The sequence below is a fragment of the Taeniopygia guttata genome, chromosome 13 (assembly GCF_048771995.1).
Source record: "Taeniopygia guttata chromosome 13, bTaeGut7.mat, whole genome shotgun sequence".
Lineage (NCBI taxonomy): Eukaryota > Metazoa > Chordata > Aves > Passeriformes > Estrildidae > Taeniopygia > Taeniopygia guttata.
In genome coordinates, this window is record NC_133038.1 from 2,043,233 (window position 1) to 2,058,844 (window position 15,612).

The window sequence follows — 15,612 nt, forward strand, 5'->3', positions numbered from 1 at the left end:
AAATTAAAAAATCAGTCTATAAGAAGAGGTGCTTATAGAAATCCTCTATTCCATTCTGGAATGTTTATGAGGCATTTCGCTATTTAAGTATAGTAGAGGTAACTCTTGGCACATGATCATCACATATGGATACTATCTCATGTCTGCTGCAGGAAAGAGAAAATAGACTTTGTCATATGGATCCTGACCAGGGGTTAACCAGAACATTTTGAAGGACAATGGAAGCACAAGCATTTATGTTCTTATGGGTTTGCAGAGTCCCAGCATGTTGAATAGCCTCTGTGTTAGGCAATATTAATTTGTCATAATGTGCAACTAAAATGTTGGCAGATTCAGAATACATCATAAATCCAAGAAAAATCTATTAGAAGCAGCTGACATATCTCTAGTCAGATGTGAAATATGGATATCATCCTCACCCTGAAAGAATAAAATACTGTATTGATACACATGACCAAATTTAATATTTCTCAGGGAGTGTTTTCCAGGGTAGTCATTAATTAACTCATTAAGATTCTAATGAGGACAACTGTTCATTATCAAGAGCAGCTGTCCTTTACTTCAAATGCAAATGCACTGAAATGGGAGTTAAGAAAAGATAAAGCCAGCTATGGACTTATTCTGTGCTAGTCACACTCCAGGTAAGCATTCTGCTCATGGGTATATATAAAGGGATGCCCATAGAATTGAGAAATTTGAGCCCTGAGTATATGTAGGATTGAAAAATGGATGTATTAGTTCTTCTCTAGAGTCCTCCAACAAGTCCCTAACAGCCAGTTTATCTAAGTGCAGTGCAGAGCTGCCCTGAAGTAAGACTGCCAAGCAACCCCTAGATTTGAGGGATGCACTAACAGCTGAGAAAAAGAAACTTTTCTTTTCAACTTGCCACCTATTTGGAGCAGTTTGGCCTGGGCTGGTAAGCAATCTTGTACAGAAGTTAGTAAAAAGAAAGAAGTGAGTAATTGATTCTGCATATTTTTGCAGAACAAAAATTCCAAGAAAAACTTATTAAAATTTTTAAAAAGCAAGGGAGAAACCCCCAAAGTATTAAGCTCCAGAAGTAAACAGTTGTAATTTTTCCTGTCAGAGCTGAATTCTTACATCTCCCCTTCGGCTGTAGTTAGGATTCGTTTACAAAACTGTGCACACTGTATTTATTTTTATAGCATAAACACAGATGGCAGAATCAGCCTTCTATATGAACAACATGGATCAGCAATTTCACAGATGGTGTAAAATTATATATTGCCATTATCAAACTTTATTACTCACATAGTAGATTTTTCTCTGAGATTACATAAATTTTGATAACTAGGCATCAAAAAGTCATAACCTTTTACAGTGATGATTTTGGCACTGATTAAACTAAGTACCCAAGCAGATGCTGAACTTAAGGCACATGCTTAAGTTCAGTGAAAGTCAGCAGCATTTCAGCAAAGCAGATGTTTAACAGAGTTGGACTCAAAAATAAGCATCTCATTAATTGCTTTTCTGAACTGTGCCCTTAATGATCAGCACTGAGTGTGCATGCACGTACCTGTGAGTGGCCTGGCTTTACTGTACCACTACAGCACTGCCCTTTCCCAGGTGCTTAGGTAAAGGGTACTTAAGATGCAATGTGTGCAGTTTAACTGTGGAGAATACAAACACACAGCCCTTGGGAGCTGCCTGCAGCCAGCAGAGCCCCAGCACTGCTGCAGGGCTCTGGCTGGGGGTCCCGAAGCGCAGCCTCACCTCCGGCTATGTCCAGCGGCCCGTTCTTTTTGCGGAGCTCAATGACGGCTTCCACAAACTCCTTGCCACCTTTCTTTTCCAAAGTGCTCCCTGAACAGAGAATTGTTAGTTTATTCTTCTGATCTCAGCAGACATATGACTCATCATTCGCTTTTGTTACATCACTCTAGAGTTTTCTGCCCAAACATTTTTTGGGGACTGCAAAGTAAGATCTAAACCTTTTGGGACTTGAGAATTAGCTAGTCATTAAAAACAACAACAACAACAACAGAAAGAACAAAAAGACAACCCTAACAACCCAAAAACCTCACACTGGTATCCCTTGCTAACATTCTCAGACTTGAATCTACTGTCAAAAAAGATCTGACATGACATCCCTACCTCCTTCTTTCTCATGAGCATCTCTTAGTGTGAAATGTTCCAGAAGAATGTGCTAGCTCAACAGTGGTTGAAGGTTTGTAATTCCTTCCCCTAGGATTCATTTCCCCTCTTCTCTTACAAATTGTTTTAAAGAGCCATTTGCCACAATAAGAATTTGAAACTCACCTGATCTTGGTCCCTGACCCCAACAGGTGGCCCCAGGAATGAAACAGTCTCGTGAGTGCAGCGGGCTGCTTTACTTGGTAACTGCCCAGCTTGTTGAGCCACCTTTAACCAAGAGGAAGAGCCTCAGAAATAAGGAGAATCTCTAAGGAACACATTCCTCCAATGAACTTCTCTAACTACAACTAAGGAGCTGGACAAAGTTATTCTGGGAGGAGAAGAGCTGTGCAGTGTCAGGGCAACCAAAAGGTATGCTGTTTACAAAGGCAGTCCATCACTAAATGGTTTAGATCTTATTTTGCAGCTCTAGTTTTAAATATTAATGAAAGAAAAAACAACCCAAGAAAGCATTTTCCTAACTACATAAGCATCCCACATAATTTTGCATATTAAAGATAAATAAAAAGCAGCGATATCATAAAGGCTCTGATTTGAGATATTGCTTTGAAAACTGATTTCCAAAAGTTCAGAACTAGGATCTCTAAAGATCTAGACATTTATTTGGTGACACCCCTTACTTCCACTGATGAAGAAAGAAAAAAAATGCAATTTCTGATGGAAGTGCACATACTATATGCTCCAGGAAGCAGAGTCCCTCCTCCAAGATTCTGGTTATTAAATCAGGTTATATAGCTCTAGGAACTAAGAAGACTGCAAGATGCTTTTGTTTTGTTTTTTAAATTTCTTCCAAACTGAAAAGCTGAAAACAATGCATTTGTCTTCCATTCAAAAACTGACTCTGTGACCCTGAGTATATTTCGTTCATGGGAGTTTATTGCTTTTGGGGTACAAAAGCTGAGGACAATTACAAAAGCTATGCCTTTTCTTTGGCTTTTTCATAACCAGTTCACAAGAGGGTTTGCAAAAAACTGGATTGCAAGGTCAGACTGTGTAGGTCAGAGTGTAATTTGCTGTTTGTGCTCATTTAAGCTTTTAAATATAAATACTTCAGCCAAACTCCTAAGGATTTCCTGAAACTTAAAGTTGCCTATCCCAGTGCAACTGAGTGGGAGGATTACCTTACAAATCTCCTAGAAAAGACAGTAGTGGCTTTATTTGTAGGAGCAAGGTGTCTCGGGAGAGTGCTGGGAAAAGACGTCCAGAGCAGCACTGAGGTGCCTGGAAGCACTCTACCCTTCAAAGGCATGAGTAAAGCACAACACCCTGTGCCCTTTGCTGAGCCCATCCAGCAGATGGGGCTGACTCCAGGGTCTTATAAAATCACTCTGAGAAGGGATGGGGAGCGAATGAAACTGCCTTCCAATCTAGTTATAGTCCTGTTGTATATATTTCCATATCATTCCTATTTATATTTATATATATGCCAGTTATATTCCCCGTGAGTCCATGGACTCTGATCAGTCCTAAACCCCATGACATTCATAATCCTTAATTTCTCTTGTTTCAAGGGGAAACATAATTAAGCCTTGTGCAGAACCTAGGAACAGCAAAGTTCTATTAAGTAGGTCATTTCTTTGCCATTGCAAAGCTGTTGTACATTTAATGGAATTTAGCCTAGTTTGGTTTAATTCAATCCAGAAGGATCAGCTTTTTCCCTTCTACTGGGAATTAATTTATAATTAAAAGCAATGAACAACCATGTCAGTTTATTCCACTGAGCTCTCTTCTTGCAGATCTGGTACAAAGAACAGAAAAAGTAATATTTGGTATGAATGAGTGAAATATTCTGCATTTACTCCTCAATTATGCTCTTCTTCTGATTAATAGTGAGGGTTTATATTGAAATCATACTTGACATCTATGTTGTAAATTAGCTTAATCTGGCAAAGGACAGAATGTATTTAACCATTTTCCACTACACTAGCAAGTTTCTTGATGGAAGTCTTGCTTCACATCTTCAAGGTTAGTAGCTTATTTGCTCACAAGCATAAATATGTGTCACTCCCATGAGAATAAGATCATTATCTCATGCTTTTCAAGCAGGCATTGGTATCAGTGTTGAAAACAGCGTTAGCAGAAATTTAGGCTCTAAAATTCTCAGGATAAGCCCCCAGTACATTTAAATTGTTAGGGAAAAAACCAACAAAAAATTAAAAAAAAATTTAGATGGGTAAAAGTTAATCATTGGAAGCTAAGCATTTGTGCACTTCTATTCTTTCTTACAGCAGTCAGAGGCAACAGGAACCTACACTAAGGAACGAGCAGTCCAACTTCAACAGACAATTTTCTTTGCAGAGTAGCAAAGCATTTCTTTGTCACAGGGTAGGAGACAGGCACATTGGCTGAATGGGTCTGACAGACTTTGGTAGCATATTCTTCAGGTACAGGCTACTATGACACTGTGCATATTATTTAGCCAGCAAAGTCACAGTGCTTCTGCCCCAACAGGCCAACCAGAGCTACATTTCTCTGCTTGTTACTCAGAATGCAGCCCTTTCAGAAAAAACAGGTGGTGCAGGACATGTGTCCCTCCTAGTCAGTACTGAAAACAAGGCCTCAGGCACGGGGGGAGCCCATTCTCACAGCGATGGTGAAGTCAAGATGAGATGCAGAACAGAGGCTGGGATCAGCTGACTTGTTCTTAAGCGCTGCCAGCAACTTCTACATTTGGCCCAAGTTCTGATTTGCCTTCTCAAATTACCAAGGCAGTTCAATCAAAGTAATCCTATCCTTTTATAAAATCCTTCAAAATTCTGTGTATGAGAGGGTTAAGAGAAGGGCTAGGAGAAGAGTTACTCAAGGGACAGTTAAGGTGGCTGAATTAAGAGATCTGTCCTGTTTCCTGTCATGCCTTCTCTCATTCGTGTAGCTCAGGTGACCGATGTGTGTGCAGCACTAGCCTGGGCTTGTGGGTGTGAGGACCACGGAGCAGGGCTAGGAAGGTCATCGGTCTAGAAGGATATTCTTAAGAGTTTGGAAAATACAAAGATTAGATCTAGCCCATGAATCCAGATATGAACATCTGAAACTTGGCATGAAGAGGGTGCACTGGAACTGGTTAAAATCTAAAGATCAAGACTCAAGCCGCATTCAAACCAGGCACTTGGCAAACCAACAATGTCGTAATTAATTTTCCTTGGTCATGTGCCTGCATTTAACGCACTGTTCCTGCACTTCAGTTTTGGTGGTGCATTCCACGGTTACTTCTGAAAGGCTGATTTGGCAACAAAAACCAAAGATGCCCACTAGGTTTGTAATTGTTCATTTCTGGTTACGATCAGTCGGGACTGCTGGAAGTGAGAAATGAATGCAAATCTGCATAGCTACAACAAGCTGGTGGCTGCTGATCGACCATGCACACACATACGAACTCCGCAGCACTGAACTTGCCATTACCTACTTCACCACCGGTGTAGAAGTCAGAGTTTGTCGGGTGAACGACAGCATCACTGTCGATCGTGGCAATGTCAGCCTGTACAACTTGCAACTACAACAGGTAAACAGATGTATATCAACCACGTTGGACAGAGACCCAGCACAGGCTCTACATTTACACATGTACCAACGTCCATATTTGCCTACCTTTACATCTCCAAACCTTGCGCCAAAGGAGTATGCTGAGTTGTGTGTGCAGGTGTGTGTAGAGAAAGGGGTGTAGGGAGCAGGAGGAGGAATATTGAGTATGACATGATCAAATAAATGTTAAAATGACAAGTCAGAGCAATCACATGAGATCATTTCCAAAGTTTTAAAATCAGCTAATGCCCCATTTCACTTTGCAGAAACCTAGAACAACCAGTTCCCCACAGAGCATGACATTAAAATATGGAATCTGTTTAAAAAAGAGAAATTCAGGATCACCAAGACAAACAAAATAATTAGTTTCTCCATTTTGTCAGCACTAATAAGCTGCCAGCCACTGATTTTCATACTGTAAAGCCATTCATCATTTTGTTTCTAAAAATGCCAGTTTCCTTCACATGTAGGAAATTATGTATTTGCAGCCAGGGTTGTGCAGAATTTGCTTTAAAAATACAAATAATTGCTTGTTAAAGTAAGGCATATCTTTTAATTATGTGCTGGACTTGCTAAGACACTTGTAGAAATATACGTATTTCTAAGAAAGGCTGATAAAAAAAATTAGCCTTCTTAGACCTTTTTTCTTGTGAAGTTACTTCTCTACATTCCCATAGGAAATGCAGCATTATTAGAATTACAGGTTGTATTCCATTAAGGAAGTTTCAAAAAAAAGACAGCAGCAGGTCTACTCAAAAAAGAAGGAAACACAGTACATAATGCATGAAAGGCAATTTTTGTTTTGCTGAAGGATAAAATTCTATTAAAGACGGATTTTTTGACTTCTTATCAATCTGAAACAAGAGAAAAGCTTCAAAAGTGATTCTCCATCCATGATAGTTCACTTTTTATATAATATCAGTATTTGTTTCCAGCTGAATGTAAAAGTGACAGGGAAGAATTGAAACATAATGGAAACAAATTATTGACTGAGTAAACCTTAAATCAAGGTACAGAAGATTTGGGGACAGCTAATTATGTAGTAAGCTCTTTCCAAAATTTTTAAGCCTAGTCTAAGTATTGAAATAAAACCCCTGAGATTGCAGGTAGAATGGAGAAACTGCTTATTTTGAGAAAAACCTGACAAAAAAAGTATTTTAGTCCTCAAAGTATCCAAATAAGAAACCCCCCAAAATAGCTAACAGTCACATATGATCATTATGGAAAAGAATTTAAAATTTTTGAACTGAAATCAGCTTGAAGACTAGCAATTGCTGCAAGTGTTCAGAATTGGTCAAAAAGTGTTTTGAATATAGTTCTTCAAAAAAGCAGGACCTGCAGGATTTGAATTTCTGCTCTGATTAAAGGTATGAAGCCCTAGAGAGTAAATTCTGGGTTCCATAATTTCCATGTGACCGTTAGTTGTGTCAACCCATGCCCCATTTACCTAGGTCATCTTTAAGGTCAATGTCAGCATTGGTAGGATTGATAATGGCCTCCACCTCGAAGCCGGCTAAATTACTGATTTCACTGTGAATAAGGTTCAGCTGAAAAGAAAAGCATGAGGTGGGAAATAACAGGACAGCTGGGAAATCACAGAGAAGCTGCAGAAAAGTGAGCTTTGCAACACAGATGGAGATAGCATCACTGCAAACAAATATGCAAAATAAAAGGCAGGTCATAAAGGGATATTAGCCCAAAAAAATTCAAACACAAGACTCAAACATGGTTTATACTAGGAGATCATGAATGTACCAACTAGTAAGCTCTATTTTGGTTTTACACTGATCACTATTTGGGATTATTATTATCCAGTATCTAAAGAGGGCTCACAAGAAGTCTGGATAGGGACTTTTCATGAGGGCTAGGAGTGACAGGACAAAGGGAAGGACCTTAAACTGAAGGAGGGGAGGTTAAGATTGGATATTAGGAAGAAATTCTTCCCTGTGAGGGTGATGATGCCCTGGCACTGGCTGCCCAGAGAAGCTGTGGCTGCCCCATCCCTGGAAATGGTCAAGGCCAGGTTGGATGGGGCTTGGAGCAACCTGGGATTATGGAAGGTGTCCCTGCGCATGGCAGGGCATTGGATTGAGATGAGCTTTAAGGTCCCTTCCAAACTATTTTGTGATTCTAATTTTGCCATTAAATGAGGGTATTTGTTTATTTCCCAAGTATAGAGATGAAGGACACCCTAAGCATCCCTTAAGCATCAATTACAGGGATGTGCTGAGACTATTCTGCACTGAAACAGGATCAAAGCTGCTGCTGCTCCTTCTTTAAGCCAGCAAACACGAGCCTATCTCTGAGAAAGCAGACACTTGTCTCCAGCAATTCCTCCATCCCAACAAGGGGACAAGGCTTTTTTTTTGTTTACTTATCAGTGGTCACCATGTTCTGTATACTTCAGTCCTCATTACAGTTCTGCAGCCTTTGGGAATGTCTGGTGAGGTACCATAAGCAGGCACATGATATTACATGCTGATTGCTTCTAGTTCTTATTTTGTTTGTTTTACTTCCTTTTGTCCCTTATGAAAGCAGAGATTTTTAAACCCACCCATTAATGCTCATTTACTCCTCTAAGTAACCTCATATATTTCAAGCATGTCTTTCAATTTCTTTCTTGTTATAAATCAGGAGGATTTCTCCTGAAGTCACAGGAAGATTTCTCCTCTTTCCTGGGGCACACAGGGAACTGCAGAAGGCAGCACAGAGGTCTAGAGACTGACCTCACATCTGCATTATGAGTTCTTAAGAGACAGTTTGGGGGTCTCCTAATAGGATGTGACCCACAACACAAAATCAACTCTACAATTTGATGCAACCTAATGGGAATGCTAAACTTGGCAAAGGTCAAAACAGCAGGTATGGGAAGTTTCTAACCAGGGTTTGACACTGCTTTATAGCTTCTGTTGGAAGTCTGATTTCACCAGAACCATGTTTATTACTGACAAAACTTTAAATACTTTAAAAGTACAAAAGATTTTCTAGACTTTTTCATTTGGGGAAATACATTAGCTACAGCATAACCAATGCCTGAGTTTACAGCATGTATTTTAAATTATTTTTCCAGTAGCTATTTGGGTGATATGGAAAGCAACTACGAAGGAGAAAGATCTCATTCATTTATACAATTCCTGCAACCAGCTGCAGTTAGGCCAGGCTTTCCTTTTAATCCAAAGCCCTCAGCCTACAAAGCATAACATTAATCTTCAGGCATAGCACTTTATATCATCCATATCAGAATTTTATCTCTTTTTTGTTGTAGCCCACGTTCTTAAACTTAACTCTTCTTTGTGTATGTTAATTTATTAACAGGGAATATGAGGCAGTCTATGAAACCCATACAAGTGAATGGGACTTTTAAAGAGGCCATCATCCCTATATTTATATTTTCTGAAAAAAAATATTTCCATTTCATCCATTTGATTCTATGAATTGACCTTCTTTCTCCTTTTAAAAGCCTGCAATTTCATATAATTTGCATACGTTGCTTGAATAAACTATGTTACCTTAAACTAGGGTGATTTTGACTAAAAATGAGTGTAATTCAGCCCTGTTTTAAGTATGTGTCTGTTTGGGAATTTGTAATAAAATCTAAGAAAGCTTCCTTTCCAAATAGCTTGGAATCCTTTAATACTTCACACGTGGTAAATTATTCATACTGGAGTTTGAGTCTTGGGTTTGACTACAAGCAACTGCTGTTTAAAAAACCAGTCAAATCAAATCAAACCAAAATCAAAATATTAAAAAAACTTAATGAATTTTAAAATTAAAAAAAAAACAACAGCAAAACACATGCACACACCACGACTGTTTTGTGGAGATTATAGTATGTTCCTAAACATATTTTGGTCATTCTGTAAGTGATTTTTTTTTATTCCTAATTCTGTGCTCTACAAGTTTTTGCCCCAGATCTATCAGCTGCAGACTGTTTTTGTTTTGGACCTTAAATCTATCCCTGAGCCTAGTCATATATGGCATTTACGTAACAGCCAGCTGGTAATTAAAGTTTCAATTTAGCAACAACAAGAAAATGCTTAAAAAGCTGCTCATGACTGCATGACTGATAGCATGTGTTGGCAGCTAAGTATTATTTTACTAAATTCTGCATTTACTGCTCAATGCACTGTTAGCTATGCAATTGACAAAAACAAATAAAAAACTAATCAGAATTTTTCCCGTGGAATTAAATCCTCCAATGAGTAATTGCTCAATTTCACTGCCCAATAGTATGAAGCATGTCTTAGGCAGAAGTGATCCCCTAAAGGGCCACTTTAAAAAAATAGACACAACTTGCATATACATGTGCAACAAAGAATAACTTGAGGTAACATTTCAATTAAATGTTAGTTAGATAAAATGCAGATGGCACTTAGCACACCCATAAATATTTTCTAAGCCAAGCCTGGCATTTCTGATTTCAGACAAAATTACCTTAAAAGTCTTGAAGCTTTTTCTGGTATGAGTTTCATACTGAAAAGTGAAGATGCCTAGTGCAGACCAAAAGCTGAGGTCTCTTGGAAAGTCCAAACCTTAAAGCTTAGGCTTGTGATCCTGCAACTCTGCCTCTACTTTGCAATACTCTCAGGAAAAACAAAATAGTTAATGTGCACAATGCCACATTTCCACTGGGATGTCACTTGTGGATGTGCAATCATTTACATATTAACTAGATTTTAATAATTAATGTGGCACTAATAAACTTCTACAGGTATAACTGAAAGATTCTTTGCCATTTCATGACCTCTAAGAATTTCCAGCTGAATGTCAGCAGTTACCTAAACATTTATTGCAATAACTGTAATTTTAAAAGCTGAACAATACCCAGGTTTGCAACATTCTCATTTGTGATTTTGCATCAAATTAAATTTAGGGTTATTAGAAGGATGAAGAGCTGCTCTTGCAAATAAGTTCCTTTCCTTCTATAAACATGGGGCCTAGAAAAATATTTTTTCCATTAAACACTTATGAATGTTGTGACATCAAAACCAAGATTGTTTTCTTCCTTCTCTGCATTTAGCAAAGGATTTTCTGATCTGGCAGATAATGGCTTTGCAAACCACACAAATGGCTGGAAAGGTGTTCAAGAATGTCACAGAAGGTTTGGAAGATCCTGATTGATTGATCTCAGCAGCAGTTCTTCAAATGTCTTCTCTAACCCTCGTTCCCTCACAGGAGACAAACAGATTTTCATTTTTTAAAAATTTCTCTTTTCATTATGTGTTACAACAGAATGCTAACACCTGGTCCCTGTCATGTGCAGGACTAGCTGACAAGGAGCCAGTGCAGGGATGGATGTGTCACACCAGTACTTTTCTCAGGGGGCTGGACTCAAGTGAATGAGAAAGCCAGAAAGTCCATTCCCCAGTATTAGGACTCACTGGGAAGCTGTACAACAGACACTGGCTTTGCCCACCACAGCTTAAAGCAGTTCATGATTTTCTGGAGTTCATGATTTTCTTCCACTGAGCCCAACAGCAAAGCCCCACTGATTTGCTGGGTCAGTCTTGCTGGAACACAACACTTGGTCTTATTACAGGTTTCCTATGGTAACTAAAATGAGCTCAAAATCAGCTCCAGAAGTCTGACGTTACTTGCTTTCTTGAAACAGTAATGTAGACTATAAATTTTGGGTTCTAATTTAGTCATCAAAATGTTTTTGAAAAACCACCCTCCTAATAAGAGGAAAATAAAAACTAATCCTACCAAACCAGCCACCTAGCTGTAGCTGTAAAATTAAATGTGGAAAATCAGAAGTATTGAAAAAAATGTTACTGTCATGCATGTTACTTGGCAAACAAACTGGAGGATAAATGGAGAACAACCTCAGTATGAAATAAAAATGAGTCAGAGGAGTTACATTCCACAATGGACAATGGCTCATCTTTTATGGCTTACAACACAATGATCTGATTATTGAATGATAGCAGAAAGATGCAGTTTTACTTAAGAAAATTTTGCATCACAAATTAAAGGCAGGTTTCAGGATAAAAGACCAAATTAATTTAATGACTCATCTCTTTAAATGGATCCTCTTTAAGCAGATATGTATTTGTATTAAACCAACCCACATCCCAAATCATATTCACAGGGAAAAAAAGAATTGTTGATCTCTAGCTTTTCATAAAAGCATAATTCACTATTACACAACATTAACTTCTGTAAATCACAAAGCAGAACACAGCATAACAACATTATTATGAATAAATGTCTAAAATAGGTTTTGATAAAAACCTGTAAATCATTTACATCAACAATGAAGTGGGCTGACTGTTGGAAAAAAACACATTTTATGCTTAGAATAATCTCTTTGGCAGATGCTTATCTGTAACAATTATGTTGTTTATGAAAGAGACAGATTACAAGCACACAGGCTTTCCTTCTAATTAAGTATTTAATTATGTAGTCACATGATGACTTATGTACTTTTTAAAATGCTCTAGAGTTGTTTCAGAGAATTTATTTGATGAGAAAAACTGATATCATACATGTTCTTGATTGCTCAGTGGGGAAATGTCCATTGTACCTACATGTTTTGTGGAAAAGGGGGTAGTAGGAGAGGGCTGTTCCCTAAGCAGCACAGAAAAATAGGTATTAATTTATAAAAATGCAGGATCATACCTTCTGGCCAAGAAACAGGCTTTTGGTGGACAGGACTGTGAAACCATCTGCAGGAGTTCCCTCTGTTGTACTGTCAGCACTGGCTGATTTGCTCACTTCTCCCTGCTTCTTCTTTCAGAAATATAGTTAATTAGTTAACTCAAGACGCTGAGAAAAACAGTTTAATGACACTAAAATATATGATATGCACTAAATGCTTAGCAGGCAATAAAATGCCTGTACAAACAGTGGTGTTGGATTTTATCCTGCAGTCCAACCAAAGAGCCTGATAACAGCTGAAGGGATCAATAGGAAAAACAACCTCAACATCTGCAGATGTACAGGCGCCTCCTCTTGCCCACAACAGTGCACAGGTGAGATGACAGTTGTCTTAAATGTTGCAGGAAAACATATACACAGCCCCAACCTTTTAAAAGCTTTCTAATGGCTTGTGCGGCCAAAGATTACAGATTTCTGTGTGTGGGAAGACACTTATTGTAAGCTAGAAACTGGCTTGCCAGAGAATAAATTTTATCTGTGAAGGGAGGTGCTCCCAGATTTCACAGACTTAATTTTAGAAACTCTCCTTTGTAATGTGGCTGTCCTTAGAAGCAGTGTCAAGAGAATACTTTCTATCTGCCTGCTTGCAGGAAATGGGCTGAACAATTTTCTGTCTTATTTATCATCATCACCTACTTTCATCTCCAGTGCAACTGCTGGAGGAGAGAGAAGGAGTTCCCCTCAACCACCATTTCTCTTTTCAACTTTATTGCTGCACTGAAATAACAGGTTTCAGGAATTAATTGGTTTACTGAACAAAAAGGAGGATTAGAACATTTTGAAATTTAAGTCAATTCACAAAGGCTGTGGTTATAAACTCAATTGGTACCAATTTCACATTTTCAATAAAATGATTATTTACAATTTCACAGAAATATTTGGTACCTCAACAATATCTGTGTTGAAGCAAAAAAAGGGACACCTGGAACACTGAGGAAGCCACTGGTCTCCTATTGTCCCTTTCCAAAGTATATAAATGAAGTCTGAGGCTGAACAACTAAAATAACTGATGCAAGGGTACATTGTGCTTTTAGAAGCTGTAACCATGCTTTACTTTACACAAGTGTTTTGAAAATTACATTTTCATGGGCCTTATTTCAATTCCCTAGGAGTTTACTGTTAGCCAAATACCAATATAGTAAGCAGACAATACAGTTTATTGTGTGGAAGAAAAACAGAACCCCACAACAGACTTCCTGCTTTTGTAATCAAGCAGGGCAAAAAAATTCCAGATTTAGGGGAATTATTAGTGCATGGTTAGTTATTGGAAGCACTGCATTTGAAATGTCAACTCATAGGTGTTCTGAGGGAGAAAACTAAATTCAACAGCTCAAAAAAACTGAAAGAGTGAAACAATCAGAAGAGAGACCAAGTAAACAGTAACGGGATAAATACAGAAGCTTTGCTTGACCCAGAGGGAACTTTCACATTCCTTGTCCATTTCATGTGAAATTCCTGTACTTTTCTTCCTACTTGCCAAATTTATTGCTTAATTGTAGTTGCTTTGCAAAAGAAAAAACATCCTTGGCTACACATGTACACAGTAGAAAGATCTCCTACTCCTACAAACTGAAATCTGTAAGGCAAGAGCAGTACAGCCCCCAGACGGTTTCCTCTTGTCTCCCGGTACAACCTCTGCCCACCTCAGAATGTTTCTTACAAAGAACAGAGGATTTATGGCCCATCTGTCTGTGCTGCAGACCTGGGCCACTCCTGAGGGTGTTCAGGCTCCAAGTGCACCAGGGAGAGGGCAGAGCTCGTCCTCCCTGAAATCACCATTGGTAACAACACGTGCAATGGAGAGCTGGCCCGGTGTGAAGCTCCCTGCAGCTACTGCTGGCAAGCTTTGGGTTTAAAATAGACACATTACTCTACCTTGGATTTCCTTGCTCCTTTCTTGCCGCCTGTTTTCTTTGATACAGTTTTTTTCTGTGATGGAGACTTTGCCTTCTTTGCTGGGGGTGGAGTGATGATGGCTTCCAGTTTTCCTTTTGATCCCCGCTTCTTTGCCAACAGCTCTGGGTGAATATTGGGTAACACTCCACCACTGGCTATGGTGACCCCTTTCAATAGCTAATAAAAAAAAAAAAAAAAGTTGTACATGACAAATTCTAGTATTTACTCACCAATAAATAGAAAATAGGCTTTACTGCATATTTTGTATACTGCTGTGAGTTTCTCCACCATTATCCTTGAAGAAGAGATGAGAAATGTATGAAATGGAGCTGACCACATATTTGATTTTAATTATAAAGGGAGCATGTGTTTTTCTTGCACACGTGCTTGTCACTGTCAGTATCTCTAGGGCTCACCTGAGATCTGTTTCTCTGAATCCCTGCCATGAAGGCTGTTACCCAGTGAGGAAAACCAAGACAGCCCCAGGCAAACACCTGAGGGCCCAGCAGGGCAGCCTGTGAGATGGGAGCCCAAATCCAGGGTGTGAGATTACAGTGGGTGCCACACTGTGAAGAACCCAGTATATGTCCCAAGTGCTGCATGTTCCTGCAATTGTATTATTAAAAAGTTTTTTTCTTAGAAGAAGAAAATTCAGAATGGAGGGAAACATTTATACAAATCTCTATACCTGTCTTTCTTAAAAAAAATATGCAGTTGAATATCAATATTCAAAAGTGTGCAGTTTATTCAACCCTTTAAAAGCAAAGTTGAAATACATCATGTTCTGTATTTAAAACCACTTTAACTCATTTTTATACATCTAACTGGGACTAATTCACTATTCAGGAGGATATAGACAGTGACATTGAAGTCTCCCAGGTGCTCCCACCTTCTGATTTGTGTTTACTGCTCCCCAGTCTCAACTCAGTGAGGATCCAAGCTTACAAAGGGATAATGAATGGAAAGTATTACCAAATTTCAGACAAAACCAGAAGGAGGGTGGCTGAGGAAATACTGTTTCCTGCTCCATCATGATACATAGATTTGGAAAAGGTATCTTTTCAGGGGAGTTTTTACAGCACCTCACACAAAGGTACATTAATCCCAGCCACTGCCTCTGGCGGACACCACAGCACTGTAATAATGCCAAATTTTTTTTATGACCAGGTTAAAGGCATCCTTAAGTCTGCGAAGGACACAGACTTGCAAGAGTTTAGAGCTCTTCTGAGGTCACGATAACAGACTTCAGTGAGAACAGGATAGATCCCACTGAATCCTCAGCTAAGGGGGAAACTAAAAACAAAGAAAAAAACATCATCTACAGGATTTTCTCTGTGTCCTTGAAGAAATTATGATAATACC

At 38.8% G+C, this 15,612-nt stretch overlaps 1 protein-coding gene across 4 annotated transcripts in view; it reads right to left on the reverse strand.

The window, feature by feature from the left end:
- Positions 1 to 15,612, reverse strand: part of MACROH2A1 (macroH2A.1 histone) — a 43,023-nt gene that overhangs the window by 6,180 nt on the left and 21,231 nt on the right. Inside the window, exons 4-7 of one of the 4 annotated variants that reach the window (XM_030283690.4) lie at positions 14,230 to 14,427; positions 12,316 to 12,423; positions 5,575 to 5,665; positions 1,735 to 1,824 (exon numbers count right to left, since the gene is read on the reverse strand). In XM_030283690.4, coding sequence (XP_030139550.1) covers positions 1,735 to 1,824; positions 5,575 to 5,665; positions 12,316 to 12,423; positions 14,230 to 14,427 — 487 coding nt within the window. Of the gene's footprint in view, positions 1 to 1,734; positions 1,825 to 5,574; positions 5,666 to 7,141; positions 7,242 to 12,315; positions 12,427 to 14,229; positions 14,428 to 15,612 lie in introns of all 4 variants that reach the window. The other 3 variants (XM_030283689.4, XM_012575877.5, XM_002187494.6) reach the window with 3 other exon arrangements.